This window comes from Somniosus microcephalus, chromosome 25 (genome assembly GCF_052327205.1).
Source record: "Somniosus microcephalus isolate GS21.2 chromosome 25, FLI_Smic_1.0, whole genome shotgun sequence".
Classification (NCBI taxonomy): domain Eukaryota; kingdom Metazoa; phylum Chordata; class Chondrichthyes; order Squaliformes; family Somniosidae; genus Somniosus; species Somniosus microcephalus.
Genome location: NC_141011.1, coordinates 55139293 through 55156616, shown reverse-complemented (window position 1 = coordinate 55156616; position 17324 = coordinate 55139293). Strand labels below are relative to the sequence as shown.

Genomic DNA, 17324 nt, shown 5'->3' with positions numbered 1-17324 from the left:
AGGTTATGGAACATCGGCAGGTAAATGGAGTTGAGCTACAGATCAGCCATGATCTAATTGAATGGTGGCGCTGAATGGCCTACTCCTGTTCCTGTGTTGCTATATTGAGGTAGTCAGTCATGCCAACGTTTTCAGTATCTTCTGTGGCTTTTCTTTGCAGCATTTTTAAAAATCTGCTATATCAGTGTAAGCAGTTTTGACAATGGATTATGCAACTAGTTTTCTTCCAGAGAAACTGGTCCTCAACTAAAACAATTTAAGTGCATTTATTTAAATTAATTACTGTAGACTGCCAGATTCATTTTGGTTATGAACTTCCAACATTTACCAGGCGAGACACAACAAACTATTTTTCAAACCCTTCTGAATGCTTTTACTTCGAAGTCTAATCTGCTCTCCAGTATTGATGCTTCATTCTATATTGCAACACCTAAGGTGGAAAAGATTAATATTTCTATAATAGTAAAGCAAATCTATGAAAGGCTCTGCATTTAATGAGTGGATAGAAGTCACAGGATTTCTAGGCTAACTGAATGAATTATGCATTTGGATTTCTGTTGGACAAAAGGCAAAAATGTTTTTCAAGCGCACCGCACCAGTGGAGAAAATGGTGCTCAAGCCAGGCAGGCAAAAGCAGGAACTGAGAAGGATTAGTACTTTTGGTGGCTGCTGAAATTCAGCTCCTTGCTTTCCCCTGGAGTGGTGTATGTGTGCTAACACTCCCACAAACATGAACGTGGGTGTCCAGGAGTTGGATAGTAGATGGCTGGGAGTATATTGCAAGTTGTAATATAATTAAAGGATTTGATATTGTAGACTCTTCTTCTTCTTAGGCAGTCCCTCGGAACCGAGGATGACTTGCTTCCACACTAAAAATGAGTTCTCAGGTGACTGATGAGTCCAATGCGGGACCTACAGTCTCTGTCACAGGTGGGGCAGACGGTGGCTGAAAGGGCGGGTGGGTGGGGTGCTTGGGTTGATGTGCGCTCCTTCTGCTGTTTGTGCTTGGCTTCCGCTTGCTCCCGGCGAAGAGACTCGAGGTGTTCGGCGCCTTCCCGGATGCTTCTCCTCCACTTTGTGCAGTCTTGGGCCAGGGATTCCCAGGTGTTGGTGGGGATGTTGCACTTTTTCAAGCAGGCTTTGAGGGTGCCCTTGAAGCGTTTCCTCTGCTCACCTGAGGCTCCCATGCCGTGCCGGAGCTCCGAGTAGAGCGCTTGTTTTGGGAGTCTCGTATCGGTCATGCGGACGATGTGGCCCGTCCATCAGAGCTGATGCACTTTGGCAGAAAAAATCAAAGAGCAAGTTATTATCTAAATGGAGAGAAACTGCAAAGTGCTACAGTACATAGGGATCTGGGGGTCCTGGTGCATGAAACACAAAAAGTTAGTATGCAGGTGCAGCAGGTGATCAGGAAGGCCAATGGAATCTTGGCTTTTATTGCAAGGGGGATGGAGTATAAAAACAGGGAAGTCTTGCTGCAGTTATACAGGGTATTGGTGAGGCCACACCTGGAATACTGCGTGCAGTTTTGGTTTCCATGTTTAAGAAAAGATATACTTGCTCTCGAGGCGGTTCAGAGAAGGTTCACTCGGTTGATTCCGGAGATGAGGGGGTTGACTTATGAGGAAAGGTTGAGTAGGTTGGGCCTCTACTCATTGGAGTTCAGAAGAATGAGAGGCAATCTTATCGAAACATATAAGATTATGAAGGGGCTTGATCGGGTGGATGTGGTGAGGATGTTTCCACTGATGGGTGAGACTAGAACTAGGGGGCATAATCTTAGAATAAGGGGCTGCCCTTTCAAAACTGAGATGAGGAGAAACTTCTTCACTCAGAGGGTAGTAAATCTATGGAATTTGCTACCCCAGAGAGCTGTGGAAGCTGCAACATTAAATAAATTTAAAACGGAGATAGACAGTTTCCTAGCAGCTAAGGGAATTAGGGGTTACGGGGAGAGGGCAGGGAAGTGGACGTGAGTCTAGATTCGGATCAGCCATGATCCTATTGAATGGCGGAGCAGGCCCGAGGGGCCGTATGGCCTACTCCTGCTCCTACTTCTTATGTTCTTATCGAGCGTGGTCATAGGTTCGATGCTGGGGATGTTGGCCTGAGCGAGGACACTGACGTTGGTGTGCCTATCCTGCCAAGGGATTTGCAGGATCTTGCGGAGGCAGCGTTGGTGGTACCTCTCCAGTACTTTGAGGTGCCTGCTGTACATGGTCCATGTCTCTGAAGCATACAGGAGGCCGGGTATCACTACTGCTCTGTAGACCATGAGCTTGGTACTGGGTTTGAGGTCCTGGTCTTCAAACACTCTCTTTCTCAAGCGACCAAAGGCTGCACTGGCACACTGAAGGTGGTGTTGGACTTCGTCATTGTAAACTACAGGGGAAAAGCTCACGTGGTTTATTATATTTCATGAATTGAAGATTATTACATTTCTGTTACATTTGACTCAGTAATCAGAACTATTTCTGTTTAAACATTACTCTTTTTTAACTAGAAGCAGTCACACATTATTGCTTTGTTATAATTATACATTTTAGTGTAGATCTTACAGATTCCTGTTCCTAGTGCAGTTTTGCATGCCAGGTGTGCATACTAGGAATTCAGGCACGGATGTCAACAGACACCAGAGGATTTTGCATGCGTAATAGGACAGCTGTCGGTCTCTAACATCTCTTGGTGGTCGACACTCTAAACACACCCTGATTGGAAATCAGAAAATCATACATTTATATAATACACACGATTTTATTCAACACTGCATTTTTTAAATACTAGAATGTGTATTGGATTCATGTGTGGTATCTGTACTATTTCACTGTAGCATGATGGGTAAAATCATGCAAAATATAGTCTACTCCTCTTCATTCAAATAATCTATTTCAGATTTTTATAGAACTAAATTCCTGCTTTGCTGTGTTATTTACATTGCTTTATTCAAATTATTGGCTAAGTCAAAGAGTTTGGTGCAAAAATGATTTGAATAATTAGGAGTAGACTGTACCAATTACATATTGACTCGTCACCAGTGAGTCCACACTGATCGGAAGATGAACTTAAGAACATAAGAATTAGGAGCAGGAGTCGGCCATACGACCCCTCGAGCCTGCTCCACCATTCAATAAGATCATGGCTGATCTTTGACCTCAACTCCACTTTCCCACCCGATCCCCATATCCCTTGATTCCCCTAGAGTCCAAAAATCTATCGACCTCAGCCTTGAATATACTCAAAGACTCAGCACCCACAGCCCTCTGGGGCAGAGAATTCCAAAGATTCACAGCCCTCTGAGTGAAGAAATGAAGGCTGCCGTTTGGTACACAAGGGTAAATGCAAGTTCTTTTCTTCCTCTGTATTATATACATTGTAAATCATTTAGCTCCGAGGGTAAATCCAAAGAAAAATAGAGATGAAAAAAGCCATTCGGCCGATCTAGCTCATCCTTCAAGAAAAACCTTCAGCTTACTCCTCCCCCAACAGCCTCCCCTGACTCTTCAATTACCTCAGAATGTTTGCCTCTACTGGCCTATCCAGAAGGTATTAATTGCTCTTTGTCTGAAGAATTGCCTCCTGACATCCGATCTGAACTTGCTTTTGCCAGTTTGTTCCTATGTCCCCATATTCTGCAGATGTGACAAAGATTAAACATTTTGTCCATAATACGTGATTTTTGAATTCTTTATTGCTGGCCGCAGTATGCACAAGGCAGTAGTTGGGAACCGTGAAGGAATATTTTAAGCTGGATACATTACAGTCTGTGATGCAAAAGAATCACTTTAGACGCATTATTCCTTTTGAATAATTTCTTGGCATTTTTCTATTTGGATGGCATTCTGTTTAATTAGGTCAGTTTGATACTTGGGTCAGGTGCAAAAAGACAGGCTGCGATATCTTTGAACTTTACTGTATGTGGCAGATGTGCTTGTGTGGATAAATATCCTGTGTAATTGCCAACCTGTGAATGGCTCTTGTCCTAATGTAATTATGGGAGATACAATTGTCTAAAACCCTTTGGTCTGAAGATAGCAAAGATACTGAACCAGGCAGAGAGAGATACTGTCATTGTGTTTCAACAACAACAACTTGTATTTATATAGCACCTTTAATGTAGTAAAACATCCCAAGGCGCTTCACAGGAGCGTGATCAGACCAAATTTGATACCGAACCACATAAGGAGATATTAGGGCAGGTGACTAAAAGCTTGGTCAAAGAGGTAGGTTTTAAGGAGCATCTTAATGGAGGAGAGAGAGGAAGGGAGGCGGAGAGTATTAGGAATGGAATTCCAGAGCTCGGGGCCTCGGCCGCCAATGTTGGAGCGATTGAAATTGGGGATGCTCAAGAGGCCAGGATTAGAGGAGCGCAGAGATCTCGGAGGGTTGTGGGGCTGGAGGAGATTACAGAGATAGGGAGGGGACAAGGCCATGGAAATAATCACATTTCAATCATTAAAGACCAGGATGAGAATTTTAAAACCTTACACCCCCTCCACCCCCCAAACACTTACCTGACTGCCAGTTTCACAGGACCCTGACTGCGGCCTCCTGCCATGCTTGCACGACCCCTGGCCACCGGCCTGACATCATTGACGCCGGGTTCAGGCCTGGTATATTTAATTGCGATCCAGGAGTTAAAATGGCCCAGGGCTGAAGTCGGTGAGCTGAGCAAGCCTGGCGCTCACCTCGCGGGCCCCTCGCCACCGTATAAAATCGAGGCTCGAGCCCCTCGCCACCATATAAAATCGAGGCTCGAGCCCCTCGCCACCATATAAAATCGAGGCTCGAGCCCCTCGCCACCATATAAAATCGAGGCTCGAGCCCCTCGCCACCATATAAAATCGAGGCTCGAGCCCCTCGCCACCATATAAAATCGAGGCTCGAGCCCCTCGCCACCATATAAAATCGAGGCTCGAGCCCCTCGCCACCATATAAAATCGAGGCTCGAGCCCCTCGCCACCATATAAAATCGAGGCTCGAGCCCCTCGCCACCATATAAAATCGAGGCTCGAGCCCCTCGCCACCATATAAAATCGAGGCTCGAGCCCCTCGCCACCATATAAAATCGAGGCTCGAGCCCCTCGCCACCATATAAAATCGAGGCGCGGGCCCCTCGCCACCATATAAAATCGAGGCTCGAGCCCCTCGCCGCCATATAAAATCGAGGCTCGAGCCCCTCGCCACCATATAAAATCGAGGCTCGAGCCCCTCGCCACCATATAAAATCGAGGCGCGGGCCCCTCGCCACCATATAAAATCGAGGCTCGAGCCCCTCGCCACCATATAAAATCGAGGCTCGAGCCCCTCGCCACCATATAAAATCGAGGCTCGAGCCCCTCGCCACCATATAAAATCGAGGCTCGAGCCCCTCGCCACCATATAAAATCGAGGCTCGAGCCCCTCGCCACCATATAAAATCGAGGCTCGAGCCCCTCGCCACCATATAAAATCGAGGCTCGAGCCCCTCGCCACCATATAAAATCGAGGCTCGAGTATTTTTGGTTACTTTTACTTGTAGTTTTCTTTTCAGAGACTGTAACTGATGTAATATAATGCTGCAAACTGAGTAAGCGGTTGACAAAATTGTCACATTGTATTTCGATTTCGATTTAATAATATTATTCCTTATTTTATTTTAAGGGAGGAAAATGACGAGGCTGTTGATTCTACTGGTGCTGAAGGCCTGAGCCACCTTGAGAGGGTGCAGGTGCGAAAACACCAGCGAAATCTGAAGGAACTAGAGCTACTCCTTCAGGAGAAAGATTTGAAGGTTCAAAATATAAGGTACAGTAAACTCTTGTTTAAACGGCACTTCATCATCCGGAATTCTTTAATAACCGGCAAAATAGATAACCGGTAATCTTGCCGAATCTGTCCATTTTTAGTTTTTCCGAGTCCAAGTTTCCCGCGGTGGCCGAGTTAATCAGTGGTTTTAATTTTTTTTGTTAAAAATTGCCGACCTCTCTGTTATCCGGAATTTTTCATCAACCGGCACCATCCCGGTCCCGTAGGTGCCGGATGTGAAAGAGTTTACTGTATTTAGCAATTTCAGTAGTACTGAGAGGCCTGGGTAAACCATGTTTTTAGATTTAGAAAGAAATTTTCAATTTTAGAATTGGAAAGTGAAAGATGCTCACTTTTGATTTAGATGTCTGTGTATGATGAATATACAAAGTCGTGAGTTTCTTTCTTGTATGCTTGAGGTTAAGTATGGCAATGTAACAGTAATGCATCTATTGCCATATCTGAGATGAGAATATTTGACACTGTCACTAGGTGTAAAGCAAAAAATGTTCGATTTCCTTGCACTTCGCCGTCAAACAGAGACGGGGTTGCTTCAGCGCATTATGTTTCAGGATGTGTAATTGATAGATGGGGGCCCATTGCCTTTTATCTGTCTGTACCTTTTATGAAAGAGCACCTGAGTCAAACCGTGGAGCTGTACGGTGAAAGAAACCAGTGCCACTTGGCTGATCTCTTCCTTCGAGAAATAGTTCTGGCTGAGCACGCTCCATTGTATTTCTTGTACTTTTGTCAGGCATTTTCTTGCTTCTTTAGACCCCTTCACACCAAGAATTATTTTTCATGATGGTGAGCAGGTGAACTGTTCAGTGTTCTCTGTCAGTGCATCAAGCATGAGATGTGTGGAATGGGTCGACTCCCCTGATGACTTTTTCTTCGTAAGTGAATTGGGAACTTATGGGGAAGTACAGGGCAGAACCTGTCCCCACCTCGACCTGGTGCAGCCTGCGGACATTAACAAACCTCTCCGCCAGAGCATCCAATACCTGAGTGTCAATTGAAGGTTCTAATAGCAGTAATAATAGATCGAAAAAGTCTTCTTGAAAAATATCTTTTAGCTTTAAAAGCTTATATTGCTGCAAGATAATCAAATTTCCACACTCATCTCTCCTGTGGATGGAGATGGCCTGCTCGGCAAGTGGGTGAGGTCCCTTATGGTGGCACTGCCTTCTGTTGTGGCCTGCTTTTTCCTGTAAGGAATGAAACAGGGATGAGGGGCTCTAACACTGAGAAGTGACACTGAAGAAGCCCATTTCAGTAGGAGGCTGGTAAGATGAAAATGTGCTTCAAGTGGATGAGGAGGCATTGGAGCTTGGGAGCGTCTAGCAAGTGCTGTGAGATTGATGCTAAAAGAAGATTTCGAGGGATGAAGACAAAAGGCTTTCAGGGCACATGCAAAAGAAGAGAGATTGTGAGAGGTAGAGTTTATTGAGGTGCACACATAAATCACCTCTTAGTTGAAAAGCATAGCCATCTGGTGCCTTATTTTGTACCATCTGGCGAGGTCAGTGGGCTGCTTCTGACATTGCACCCATGTGCATTGGACAGTACAGCTGGAGTTCAGTTCCTTTGCTGTCTTCTGCCATGCATTGTGTCCTGCTGTTTTCGAGACTTTTTTTCTCCTAATGTGGGGATCGGCGCTACCCTCTGCCCCTCCACAGCTTGCAGCAGCACTTCTGTGCATACCGTATCATAGTGCGGAGCCCTTTGCCTTCCTTGTCATACTGTTACTATTCTATCCTACCAGAGAAGACAAAAAAACTTATTAAGGGAATGAATTTTAAAATCGGCAAATGGCAGTTAAATCCGGTGTGGGAATGTGAGGGTGAGGTGAAGCTATGAGGTATGAGTCATGTTTGCTAGCGATTGTTGGTAGTTGAGTGATGGGGGTGTGGTACATTGAGCAGTGTGTGAGGCTAGTGATGCAGATGGTGGGATATGGCATTTGAAGATGAATTCACTGACCGTGACCACTCGTGTGAGGTCATTAATCTTCTTCCTGCGCTGCGTTCATGTCCTCGGGGCTACACTGCTGACATTCACCACAGCAGCTATCTGCTCGCATTGCACTTTACACTGTTGCCTGGGGGGCCTCCTGACCCCCTGTGGAACAGCACCTCCTGTACCAAGGCCTCCAGTGCTGCATCCGAGAACCTTGGTGCACACTCTCTCCCCTGTTGTGCCATCTGACATGAATCAGTCATTCATGAAAGAAAGACTTATGAAATAATACTGAGCGGCCTGCGGGTGGCGCTGTCCAGGGAGAGTATAAATACTCGGGCACGAGCCCAGCTTGCGCAGGACATTCTTAACAGGCACTAGTGAAGGACAAACTAGACCTCCATGTTGTAAAACAGTTGATTAAAGCTTTGTTTAACGCTTAGACCAAGTGCCTAGTAGTTTTCTTACGTCACCATCATTAATTGCTGTTCACTGCCTTCCCCAGCCAGCTCCGTGAGCTGCTGCAGGCAGAATGTACCTCCCCTTTAAGAGGTGCAGACTGCCTTTAAGTAGTGCAGACTAGCTTCCAGCGGGTTTACAGTGTTCCTAATGCAGTGGCAATAGGTCAGCATTAGAAATAGTTCCATGTATCCATGGGATATTATCAAGAGAATGTATTTTGGACAGTCAAATATTCATTTTTTGTATTAAGAACATAATACTTTAGAATTAAATTAAATGAATATTTGATACTAGCATGATGACCACAACAAACTAGTTTGCCTTTAAAATGAGACGGTGTTGGATTATTTGCGACATCTTGCAGTCAGGCAGCTCATTTGCACATGGCATGTTGAGAGGTTGGGAATGATCTATGGCAGTAATTAGAACATCTCACTGAGGAATTCTGACACTTTACTGCTTCATTGCTCTTTCAGCTGTTCAGATTCAGACAACAAAAATTCCGGCACTGGATGGACGTCTGCTCACATTGATATCCATGTTCATTCCAGAATATAGTCCTCTTGTATTTTGTAATTTTCCGATATTTATTTATCTGATATATGAATTTCCATTTCATTTCTTCATCAGAACCATTGTCCAGTTTATTTGCAGATTGCTTAGATGTCTGGATGGACTCAATTTTATTTTTAATATGTTTACAAAATACTTTGTGCCCTGTGTTTTCTTAAAATCCAATCTGTGTAAACTGCATGGACCTATGCCAGAAAATACAAATTATTTTCCTGCCATTTTGTATTCCAATACCAGACGTCAGTTATTGCTAATAATGATAAACTCTCATTATTCGTTATCATTGGGCTTTTCACACCTAATGCAATCAATTCAATCATTTTCAATAATAGTAACAAGGTGTGGATATGGATCCCTTGTTGGTTTTGGCTGTGTATATGTGTGAGTAATGACTGACCAAAATTAAATTGACAACTCTTGCATGTCTTTCATTCTAGCTCAACATATACTTATTCTATTTCTAGCGTCTGTGATTGCTGGAAATAAAATGTGTTATCGCACACCTTTATGTAACTTATTACCAAAACTATTCTTGTGGTAGAATTCTTTAGAGTCAAGTCTTTTTGATGTTGCAATAAGGTACATGCAGTTTACTTGCTATTTCACTGGGAGACTATGGTAATTAGCTGAGGATTGCACTCCGAGATTCTTTCCACCCAATGAGGGCTATTTTGATTTTTGGGCAATCGACCAAAATATGTAGGATAGCCCTCCACCCAGTAGCAACCGTTGTCTCTCTAACGTTGAGAGCAGGAGAAAGTACAGGAAATTCTCTCTTTACCGGCACCTAAATGACCGAAAATCTCTCTTAACCAGCAAAATTCAGGAGTAGGTTCAGTAAGTTTTACTTTATATTAGTGGCCGTATAACCGGGGTTCCTGCACCTGTTGCCGAGCAACAGGGGCTCCTGCACTTGTGCCCGTGTAACCGGGGCTCCTGCACTTGTGCCGTGTAACCGGGACTCCTGCACAAGTGCCGTGTAACCGGGGCTCCTGCACTTGTGGCCGTGTAACCGGGGCTCCTGCACAAGTGCCGTGTAACCGGGCTCCTGAACCTGCGGCCATGTATGGGGCTCTCGTACCTTGGTAAGTATACCTCTCTGTAATCCGGACTTTTTGATCAACCAGCAGCATGCCTGGTTCCCGTCGGTGCCGGATAAAAAAAAAGAGTTTTCCTGTATTGCTATTTATTAGGAAGGTATGGAAGTGGCTAGAATGCAACTAAAGCATTTATTGAGTAGGAAAGGGAACTTGAACAGCAGGGAGATGCATTATATAGGACTTGGCAGGACAAGAAGAAACATTAAGGAGCAGGGAGGTGGTGGCAGGCTTCCCCGCCCCTTTTCCCACCATTTCCAGCATTATCCTGCTCAATTTCCAGCAGCATAACAGAGGAAGATTCAGCCCATCTTCTCATACACCTCAGAGCAGCTACTAATGAGGGGAATTCAGGTCATGTATTGTTCACAAGCTACATAATGAATACTGGTGCTATTCCTGTATGATCCCATAGCGTAGCTTAAATTACAAGAGGTTGACTTGGAAAAGTGTTTCACAGAGTTACCGTCTCTGTGAAATTGGCACACAGAGTAACCTGTTCCTTAATTTGATCTTTCTGTTCTCTACGCTCCTTTGTTCTTGCAATCTATTGAGAAGGATTTTTTTAAATTTATGTGAAGTTAAGATTTTATGCATCAAGTTCAAAGTTTGTTTGAATTCTAATGTTATCCAGTATATTGGTAACTTAAATAAAGTGGAAGCCTCACATTATGAGCTAGATTTCCCTTTTATTGGCAGGAAAGTGTCAGTGGGACTTCAGCCCGCTACACCCCTGACCCATTTTACTTGGTCGTGGCTCATTTCCATACATGGCAGATTCCCGCCAGCAAAAGGGAGCCCCGCCACTGCCAGTCAGAAAAATCCTTGGCAGTGCTGTAGCACCATAATGGGTGACCAGTTTTATTTAAAGGGCCAGAAAGGCCTCAAAGAGAAGGAGGAAATTGACCGAAGCCTAAGAAGGTTTTAAAAAAAAATTCATTCCTGGGATGTGGGCGTCGCTGGCAAGGCCAGCCACAGGTGAGGCTTTGGGGCTGCAATGGAGGAACAGGAGGTCACTATTGGTCCCTCTCCCTCCATCAGGAGACTTTGGGGCCATTACCGCTGCTGCCCTGGGCCCACTGCCACCTTCCGGCCAGTCGATCCTGGGAATCAACAATAAGAGGGGTGGGCAGGAGAAAAATGGGCTAGGATGCCAGGCCCAGCCTCCCTTCTGCCATTTACATGTAGGAGGCAGGGAAGGAGCAGTTTCAGCAGGGGTGGGGAGGATGGAAATCCCGGTGGGGGCGGGGAGGTGCTGGCAGGCTTCCCCATCTCCATTTTCCCACCATTTCCGGCATTATCCTGCCCAATTTTGGGCAGCATTATGGAGGAAAGTCCAGCCCCCTCTCTGCTGGGTATAAATGCTGTCCTCATCTGAGGCATCAGATTGGCCATGATTTGTATGGTATGGACTGTGCATTTGTTTATTGGTCTTGTGTGCTTCATGGATAAATGCTTTTATATCTTCAAATCCTTCCAGCAACTCTTGCAGAATACAGTCTCGACAAGTCAAAAAATGATGTGAAGATATTCACTGTTTTAGCACCTGGTTATAATTTGGCATTGACAGTTAATCTGTACACCTGTGTTTTGGTGGATTGTGTTTTATCGATGTGACCGGTTCAGCCGTGTAATCTGCAGTCCCCTTTTCCATTTGCTGTGGGGGAATTTTAACATGGGGGAGTGGGGGGTTAAATGGGCTAAAATTCCAAGCGTGTCAGGAAGCCGGCGCCAATCCACCGACTTCTGGGGTTTTCTGGGGCGGGACAGGGAGCGGACTGGCATTTAAAATATGTTAATGAGGCTGGCAGTCTCGGTTTTTATCCTGCTTTGCAGGTTTTACTGTGGCCGGCCGAGTTTCCCGAAACCAGGCAACTGCAGCGAGGCGAGGACAGCCTAGGGGAGCACTTGTTGTGGACCAGGAGTGCTTCCTCCCGGCCCGCCAAGCTCACCACCATCAGACATCCCCCCCGCAGGGGTCGGCGATCAGACCTACCTGGTTCTGCGGCCTTCTCCGGACTGCTCCAGAGAGTGGTGACCCTGTGGAATTCTCTACCACACAAGGCAGTAGAGGCCAATTCATTAAATATATTCAAGAAGGAGTTAGATATATTTCTTAAGGCTAAAGGGATCAAGGGATATGGGGAGAAAGCAGGGACAGGGTACTGAATTTGGATGATCAGCCATGATCTCATTGAATGGCGGGGCAGGTTTGAGGGGCCGAATGGCCTACTCCTGCTCCTATCTTCTATGCTCCCCACCCGACTGGATGCCAAGCCTGTCAATCAGGCTGACTTCTGGGCGGGGAACCTTTCGGGGCCAAGTGTCACACACTCTGGAGTTAAATCTCCACAGCATGTGGGGAAACCCAGTCTTCCAGGTTTCCCCAGCGAAGCTCTGCCCTCCCAGCCTACACAACCCGCCCCAGTAAATATCCAGCCCTATATTTCTGATACCTCAGCTCCTTAAGCTGTAGCTAATATCTTAGGGTTAAGGATATTTTTGGATCACTTAAAAGTTGACTCAGCATTGTAACTTTGCTGATGAACACTTTGTAGTATCTGAATTCTAACCTTTTTATCAACATTTGTGAGCTGACATGGGCAGGTAGGTTAAGCAGCCTTACACAGTACTCATCTGTGTTCCTCCATTTGTTGTCATGCCCGGCTGACACTATAGGTTTCAAAGTCACGGTTTTTTTTGGGGTGGAGGAAGAGAAATAATTTAAGTTCTGCTTTAGCTTATTTATTAGTTTTTAATCATCCCCTGTGTCTGGCAACATATCGTAAATATCTTGTTCACCTGCGTAATGAACTAGCACGGCACCTTTTCTGCTGTCAACTTCCAGATCCATGGCTCCGAGTAAGGTTTCAGATCTCTCTTCCATTGTGTTCTGAGTGTGATGTGCAAATGGTGAACTCCAAAAGTCAGGAGAAAGTTAGGCAGGAAAGGGCATTCCAGCTTACAGGAGTACAGTATCTCTCTCTCCCTCCCTCCCCCTCCCTCCCTCCCCCCCCTCCCTCCCTCTCCCTCCCTCTCTCTCTCCCCCTCTCAAATTCAAATCGCTTTATTGGCATGATAAGGTACATCTTATGTTGCCAAAGCATCAAAATACATTTATGGTTGAACACATAAATGCAGTTCTATTCATAGTGTATAAACAGGTATATCCCTGAGTGTATAAATATACATTCGCCTTGTTTATATATACTCTTTTCTTAGTTTACTGGTTGTCCCTCTGTTCATGGCAAGCTGTAACATAGTGTGCCGCCAGTGTTACACAGCTTCTCTCCTCCCCCAGTAGGAATGGGAGTTTTTGGTTGTCATTCAGATTTCTGAATTCAGGGCATATTTGTGAGAATTTTTGGTAGAAATTCTCCCTGATGCCCTGATATTTTCCACAGGCTGTGAGGAAGTGCATCTCTGTCTCTACTACTCCCTGACTGCAGTGAGCGCATATCCTGTCTTCTCTTGGCAGCCTGGTCTGCCTGTGTCTGCCTTTTTCGATCGCTAGGCTATGTTCGCTAAGTCTGTACCTTGTCAAGGTTCTTCTCAGTTTGTTATCCTTTACCATGGTCAGGTAATCAGCTATGTTGTATTGTCTGTTTAGGGCCAAGTAGCAATTGAGTTTGCTTTGGGTTTTTGTTGTTTCTGCCCAATATGTCAGATATTTTTCCTTTTGCTTAGCGACGATTGTGTTGGGTCGAATTCTTTGTGTTACCCTGTCACTGTCCTGGGGCTGGTTATTGTTAGTAGTTACTTCACTGAGTCCCAGGACTAGTTGACTGAGGGTATTCTTCTTTATGGTCAGCTCTTGGCATTTCAGGGCGTCGTGATAGCATTGGGGGTTGCTCATTTGTAGGTGATTCCAAAATTTGGTGGCTCTTTTTTGGATAGTGATTATTAATGGATATTGGCCTAGTTCCGCCCTGCATGCATTGTTTACTGTTTTCCTTTGAGTCCGGAGGATACTTTTACAGAATTCTGCATGTAGGATCTCAATTGGGTGTTTGTCCCATTTTGCAAATTCTTGTTGTGTTAGCGGTCCCCACACCTCACTGCCATAGAGTGCAATTGGTTCAATTACTGATTAAAAAATTTTGAGCCAAATGCTAATTGGGATTTCTATTTGGGTTGATTTTTTAATGGCATAGAAAGCCCTTCTTGCTTTCTCTTTCAGTTCATTCACAGCCAGATGAAAATTTCCCGTAGAACTGATTTTTAAGCCCAAGTATGTGTAGTTAGTGGATTGTTCAATTTTGGTTGTTCCTAGTGTGAAATTTATTTTGGGTCCCTGATGTCTGGATCTTTGCTGGAACACAAGGACTTTGGTTTTTTGGGGATTTATTGTCAGGGCCCAGGTCTGGCAGAACGACTCCAGCAGATCCAGGTTCTGCTGTAGACCCTCCTTAGTTGGTGACAGCAGAACCAGGTCATCTGCATAGAGGAGGAATTTAACCTTGGATTCATATAGGGTGAGGCCGGGTGCTGTAGATTGTTCAAGTAGTTTTGCCAATTCATTTATGTAAATATTAGAGTGTCGGTGAGCTGGGCGAGCCCTGCGTCACCCCCCGCCCCTGTGGGAAGTATTTTGTTTGTTTGTCTCCAATTTTAGCTGCACATTTATTGTTTGTATACATTGATTTAATTACATCATATGTTTTTCCCCCTACCCCGCTTTCGATAAGTTTCAGGAATAGACCGTCGTGCCAGATGGAATCGAAAGCCTTCTGGAAATCTATAAAGCAGGCAAAAATTTTGCTTTTGTTTTGATGAACATGTTTGTCAATTAGGGTCTGTAGGGTGAAGATATGATCTGATGTTCTATAGTTTGGTAGGAATCCAATTTGGCTTTTACTCAAGACATTGTGCTCCTCAAGGAAGTTTATAAGTCTTTTGTTTATGATACTACAGAATACCTTCCCCAGGTTACTGTTTCCACAGATGCCTCGATAGTTATTTGGGTCGACTTTGTCCCCACTTTTGTATATGGGCGTTATGAGTCCTTTGTTCCAGATATCAGGGAAGTAACCGACACTCAGAACCAAGTTGAAGAGTTTTAGGATAGCCAGTTTCATTTTATTGTCTGTGTGTTTAATCATCTCACTTAGTATGCCGTCTGCACCGCAAGCTTTTCCTGGTCGCAGGTCCTTGAATTTTTCAAATAGTTCTTTTTCTGTTATTATGGAGTCGAGCGGGTTTTGGTTATCTTTTATGGCCATTTCGAGCTTTTCCAGTTTTTTGCATATTTGGTGTTGCTCTGGCCTTAATGTGTTTTTCTGGTATAATTTTTCAAAGTGGTTTTCCCATGTGTCTCCATTTTGAATGGCCAATTCGTCGGTGTTGTTTTTTTGTAATGTATTCCAGTTGTCCCAGAAACAATTGGAATCAATGGGATTCCTCAATGGAGCTGAGTGTATTCTTAATATACTGCTCTCTCTCTCTCTGGAGGCTGGCAGTCGAGACTCTCTCTCCCGTCTCTCTCTCTCTCTCCTCTCTCTCTCTCGTCTCTCTCTCTCTCCCGTCTCTCTCCTCTCTCCCGTCTCTCTCTCTCTCTCTCTCCCCCGTCTCTCTCTCTCTCTCCCGTCTCTCTCTCTCTCTCCCCTCTTTCTCTCTCTCTCTCCCCTCTCTTCTCTCTCTTCCCCTCTCTCTCTCTCTCCCCTCTCTCTCTCTCTCCTCTCTCCCTCTCTCTCCTCTCTCCCCTCTCTCTCTCTCCTCCTCTCCCTCTCTCTCTCTCCCCTCTCTCTCATCTCTCTCTCCCTCTCTCTCTCTCCCCTCTCTCTCTCTCTCCCCTCTCTCTCTCTCTCCCCTCTCTCTCTCTCTCCTCTCTCTCTCTCTCTCCCTCTCTCTCTCTCTCCCCTCTCTCTCTCTCTCCCCTCTCTCTCTCTCCCCTCTCTCTCTCTCCCCTCTCTCTCTCTCCCCTCTCTCTCTCTCCCCTCTCTCTCTCCCCCCTCTCTCTCCTCCCTCATCTCTCTCTCCCCCCTCTCTCTCTCCCCTCTCTCTCTCCCCCTCTCTCTCTCCCCCTCTCTCTCTCCCCCTCTCTCTCTCCCCCTCTCTCTCTCCCCCCTCTCTCTCCCCTCTCTCTCTCCCCTCTCTCTCTCTCCCCTCTCTCTCTCCCCCCTCTCTCTCTCCCCCTCTCTCTCTCCCCCTCTCTCTCTCCCCCCTCTCTCTCTCCCCCTCTCTCTCTCCCCCCTCTCTCTCTCCCCCCTCTCTCTCTCCCCCCTCTCTCTCTCCCCCTCTCTCTCTCCCCCCTCTCTCTCTCCCCCCTCTCTCTCTCCCCCTCTCTCTCTCCCCCTCTCTCTCCCCCCTCTCTCTCTCCCCCCTCTCTCTCTCCCCCCTCTCTCTCTCCCCCCTCTCTCTCTCTCCCCCCTCTCTCTCTCCCCCCTCTCTCTCTCCCCCTCTCTCTCTCCCCCCCTCTCTCTCTCCCCCCTCTCTCTCTCCCCCCCTCTCTCTCTCCCCCCCTCTCTCTCTCCCCCTCTCTCTCTCCCCCCCTCTCTCTCTCCCCCCCTCTCTCTCTCCCCCCCTCTCTCTCCTCCCCCTCTCTCTCTCTCTCTCCCCCCTCTCTCTCTCTCCCCCCTCTCTCTCTCTCCCCCCTCTCTCTCTCTCTCCCCTCTCTCTCTCCCCTCTCTCTCCCCTCTCTCTCTCTCCCCTCTCTCTCTCTCCCTCTCCAATTCCAATTCCAATTAAAATGCTTTATTGGCATGAAAGTTTACAGAGAACCATATTGCCAAAGCTTACATAGCAAAAAGGTACAGTTTTCCAACATTCTGTAGGTGTCAATCGATTTGACATTTGTTGGGTACATACAATATTACTTTTAAACAATATTAATTTTAAACAGTCTTTGTACTTCATTTGGTACGTTCAATATTAATTTTAAACAGTCTTAATTTTAAACAGTCCTCAGGTTGTGACATGTTGTTACATATTTGGCCCCAAGGTATGGTCTGTCTCCTTCTCCTAGGACTAATCTCAATTTTGACAGATCATCCAATTCCTTGAAATCTGGGGTTGTTTGGCTTAGCTTGTTGAATAATATGTTTCTTGATGTGTTGAATTTTCGCATTTTAGGAGGAAATGCATTTCTGTTTCAACCTCGCCAGCCAGACATTGATCGCATATTCTATTCTCTCTAGGCTGCCAGGATTTCTTGTATCTGCCTTTTTCAATTTCCAGTTGGTGGTCGCTTAGTCTGTACCTGGTGAGGGTCTGTCTCTGTTTTGTGTCTCTGATGGTCGTGAGGTAGTCTGCCAGTTTATATTCTCTTTTTAGGGCCCGGTAACATTCTAATCTGCTTTGGCTTTCGGTTATTTTGTTCCAATGTTCCAGGTAGGTTTTCTTTGCATTTTTTAATGATTTGGTTCACTCGGATTGGTGTTTGGACGGCTGTGTTGGTCTGGGGCTGGTCAGGGTCCGGCTGAGTACTTAGTTTCCGTAGCAGCTGACTCA

The 17324-nt window shown here is 45.7% G+C and overlaps 1 protein-coding gene across 6 annotated transcripts in view; it reads left to right on the top strand.

Moving 5' to 3' along the window:
- cfap74 (cilia and flagella associated protein 74) overlaps window positions 1–17324 on the top strand; it is a 306038-nt gene that overhangs the window by 26034 nt on the left and 262680 nt on the right. For all 6 annotated transcript variants that reach the window (XR_015073585.1, XM_085967505.1, XM_085967502.1 and 3 more), the window contains one exon: window positions 5641–5784. Coding sequence is in view for 4 of the 6 variants with exons in the window: in XM_085967505.1 (XP_085823631.1) it covers window positions 5641–5784 (144 nt within the window). In the remaining 2 variants the exon portion in view is untranslated. The remainder of the gene's footprint in view (window positions 1–5640; window positions 5785–17324) is intronic.